The 3,396-nt window shown below is 43.1% G+C and overlaps 1 protein-coding gene across 1 annotated transcript in view; it reads left to right on the forward strand.

Annotated features, from left to right (window-relative positions):
• The window catches only part of LOC101860511 (metabotropic glutamate receptor 6), a 53,969-nt gene that overhangs the window by 35,147 nt on the left and 15,426 nt on the right, over positions 1–3,396 (forward strand). Inside the window, exons 5-6 of the mRNA XM_035971111.1 lie at positions 835–996; positions 1,637–1,758. Coding sequence (XP_035827004.1) covers positions 835–996; positions 1,637–1,758 — 284 coding nt within the window. The remainder of the gene's footprint in view (positions 1–834; positions 997–1,636; positions 1,759–3,396) is intronic.

A 3,396-nucleotide genomic window follows, 5' to 3' on the forward strand; every position in this document is an offset into this window, starting at 1 on the left:
TGCTGCTGCTGCTGCTGCTGCTGATGGTGTCACTCTCTCTGTATATTTAAAGCATTGCCTAAAGGTTTCTTTCTTAGTCATCCTAGAAACTATACGTCTAGCCGTTTTAGGACACATTTGATGAATTCATAATTTTTAATTTCCTTTTTTCACATTGAACAGATGATGATGTTGATGTTGATGATGATAATGATGATGATGATGATGATGATGATGATGATGATGATGATGATGATGATGATGATGATGATGAATGTAACACTGAGGATAGGTGACAACTGTCTTTGACCTCGTAAACATATTTTAGTAAGTCCCATGTATATCACAGAGGCTTACGCAATCGGGAAACAAATTCCTTTGTCAGAGGGGAAACTAAATAATATGATGCTGACATGCAACAGAACGATATAAGTCCATTATCTCATAGTGGAGCCATGAGTAGGTGTGTTGACCAGTTATACATAATTTGAAACATTATGCTATATTTTTCACCCTTTACTCTGTCTCTCTCTGTCTCTGTCTCTGTCTCTCTCTGTCTCTCTCTCTGTCTCTCTCTCTGTTTCTCTCTCTGTTTCTCCCCTCTCTCTTTTCTCTTTTTGTCTCCTGCTCCCACTCTATGTCTGTCTGACTGTCTGTCTGTCTGTCTGTGACTCTCTCTCTTCCTCTCTCTCGGTGTCTCTATCTGTCTCTCTCCGTCTCTCTCTCTCTCTCTCTCTCTCTCTCTCTCTCTCTCTCTACCTTTCTTCCTCCCTCTCCTCTCCTTCAACCACTATTTCTCCCTCCCCCTCCTTCAACCTCCCCTTCGCTCCTCTCCAAATCCCTCGGTGTCTACAGGAACTCGCTGGACACAACCAGGCACGTGTGGTCATCGCCTTCACTGACCCTCCTAGTGTGAAACGTCTGTTGAGGGCCAGTCATGAGCAGGGTACGAGTGGCTGGTTCATCTGGCTAGGAAATGACAGCTGGAAGGTGGCGCTGGGCGGAGTTAAGGAAGAGGTAGGTCCTGGGCTGCTTCTTTTTAGAAGAGGGTGGGGTGGTTGATTTGTTTTTGTGGAGAATTACACCAATCAAGCTGCTTTTGGTGAAAATCAGAAAAGGGCTCGACTTTTGGGACACATTGTTTACTAGGAATACAACAAGTGGTGTAATTATAATATGACAATTATATAATTCATTTGGTGATAAAAACAGGTGGTTAGTGATAGAAGCCTTCTGGAGCATCGTTAAATCGTTCTCGGAAGCAAAAGTTAATAAACTGACACAGCATCGCACCAGTTTGAGCTCCCTCATCAATAACTATTTAGCCACAGTGTGGTGGGACGAACTTACCCTTCCATACATTATTTTAAACAGCTGGACTCTGTCGTTCAGCTGTCATTTAATCTGAAAGTAGAGAAGGCATTGGAACTAAATTGCGTCGGTGTCCGTGTATAATGAAGGTTTTCATGATGCTTCGTGGATTTTGGTGTATACTGTATATAAACGTAAGCATGCACAATATGCTATTATGAGTAGTTAATATTACTCTTGTTGACGCTCCCTACCCAACTCCACCCATCCCTGAATCTCCTCCCCACCCCTCCCCCACCCTAAAAACCCCGGACCTCACCCCATTCCCACACCCCTGTGGTGTCAGCTGTACATCCGGTCAGTGGCGGGCAGTTTGGTGAGCGGTTTCCAAGCCCTGGTTTCCCCTGCCTACAACCAGCACGTGCATCAGATGAACCCGCGAAACAACAGAAACCCGTGGTTCTTGCAGTGAGTCACAAACCTGGTTGTTGTTGGGGGGTTTTTGTGTGTGTGTTTTTGGGGGTTTTTTTGTTTTGTTGGTTTTTTGTTGGGGGGGTTTTTTGGGGGGCGGGGCTTTGGTTTTTTTGGAGGAGGGGGGTACGTATTTTTATTGCGATGAAATTAAATGTTTTGAATGAGAGTCGCAAACAAATTTTTACGTTTTTTTCAACGCAGTTTAATGTTCTTCTAGTAACGAGAAACTTCTCTGTTTTTGTCTCTTTGAGAGCAGTAAAATATTCTTAGAGTAGTAAGACTTTTTTAGGTATTAAAGTTTTAGTAAACGTTTAGTGGATTGCAACACGAAGGGGTCATATAAGTACCGAAGGTTAGAGGTGTTTTGTTTTTGTTTTTGTAAAGTGTTTTACGGCGCTCGCAACTGCATAAGGTCAAATGAGCGCGCGGGACACACCTAATATTTTCAGTTGGTAGGAAATTTTGCATTTTGCCCGGGGGGGGGCCGAAGCCTACTCTTATCGATTTTAGACCACCAAGGGACCTTTGACGTGCGCAACTTGCACACGGGCCCTCCAAGACTTTTAGCCCTTGTCCGAGAAGGCTAGGTGTGGATCTTTCGTACCATAAGATCAGGGGTGTGGCTGAAAGATAGCAGTAAGAAGAAGCGAAGGAGTAGCAGTAGAAATGCTGCAGAAAGAATCAGGCGCCCAGAGGAAGGGGCAATAAGTAGGTGAGGGGTTGGGGGCAGAAAGAGGAGACGAAAGCAGGCGACACAACATTGCTAAAGAACAGGAAATGAGGTGAAAGGAGACAAATTTAGAGAACAAAATGTTTCGGTCGCTACCCGGATTCGAACCCGGGACCTTTTGAATGAGAGGCCAACACCTTACCCTCTAGGCCACGAGAGCCCCCGGTAAGAGGTGTTGCAAGAAAGTAATAAACAAAGAAAAATAAAGAAGAGAGATAAGAAAAATAAATATTTGATACGAAAGAAGGAGCGAACCACATCTTGCAACCGCCCATGTTACGTCTTTTTCAACGCATTAAAAAAGAAGTTAGCTCAGGGTCTTGGTATTGGTTCATCCTAAAAGAAAAGCTTAAATCTCTTCACTTTTTATACACTGTCCTAAAATAATCGCACTTCTCACAAACAAAAATAATTGAGCTACTAACAGGTATAAATGAAGTGAATTAAATCTTCATGCTTTAAATTTGACTTTTTTCACAAGTTTTACTCTGCGAGCTGCTTCGTTTTCCTTGTGGCTTTTAGTTTGGTATAGTTTTAGTAAGAGCTTTACGGCATTGCAACACTATGAGGTCATATAAGTGCCGAAGATTAGTGGTGTTACAGGAGAGTGACAAACACAAAAAAGAAGGAGAAATCAGGACGATAGATGTTTGATCTGAAGTGTCTTTAGGCCAATCCCAAAGGGGGGACATTTCTCGTTCAAGCAAAGTATTGTAAATGGGCTGATTCATGTCACGCTCATAACTGTGCCTGATCTACAACAGGGAAGTGCTGCTTTTTCTTTCCTGATCCTTACTATTGTCATTTTCCTCTACTTCTTTTGTATGTTTGTCACTCTCTTGTGGCCTGCTATTTTGGGGTGCCTTGATAGTCGAAGCAGACCTTGTGCTGTTGAAGCTAGA

The sequence above is a fragment of the Aplysia californica genome, unplaced genomic scaffold (assembly GCF_000002075.1).
Source record: "Aplysia californica isolate F4 #8 unplaced genomic scaffold, AplCal3.0 scaffold00379, whole genome shotgun sequence".
Taxonomy (NCBI): Eukaryota; Metazoa; Mollusca; class Gastropoda; order Aplysiida; family Aplysiidae; genus Aplysia; species Aplysia californica.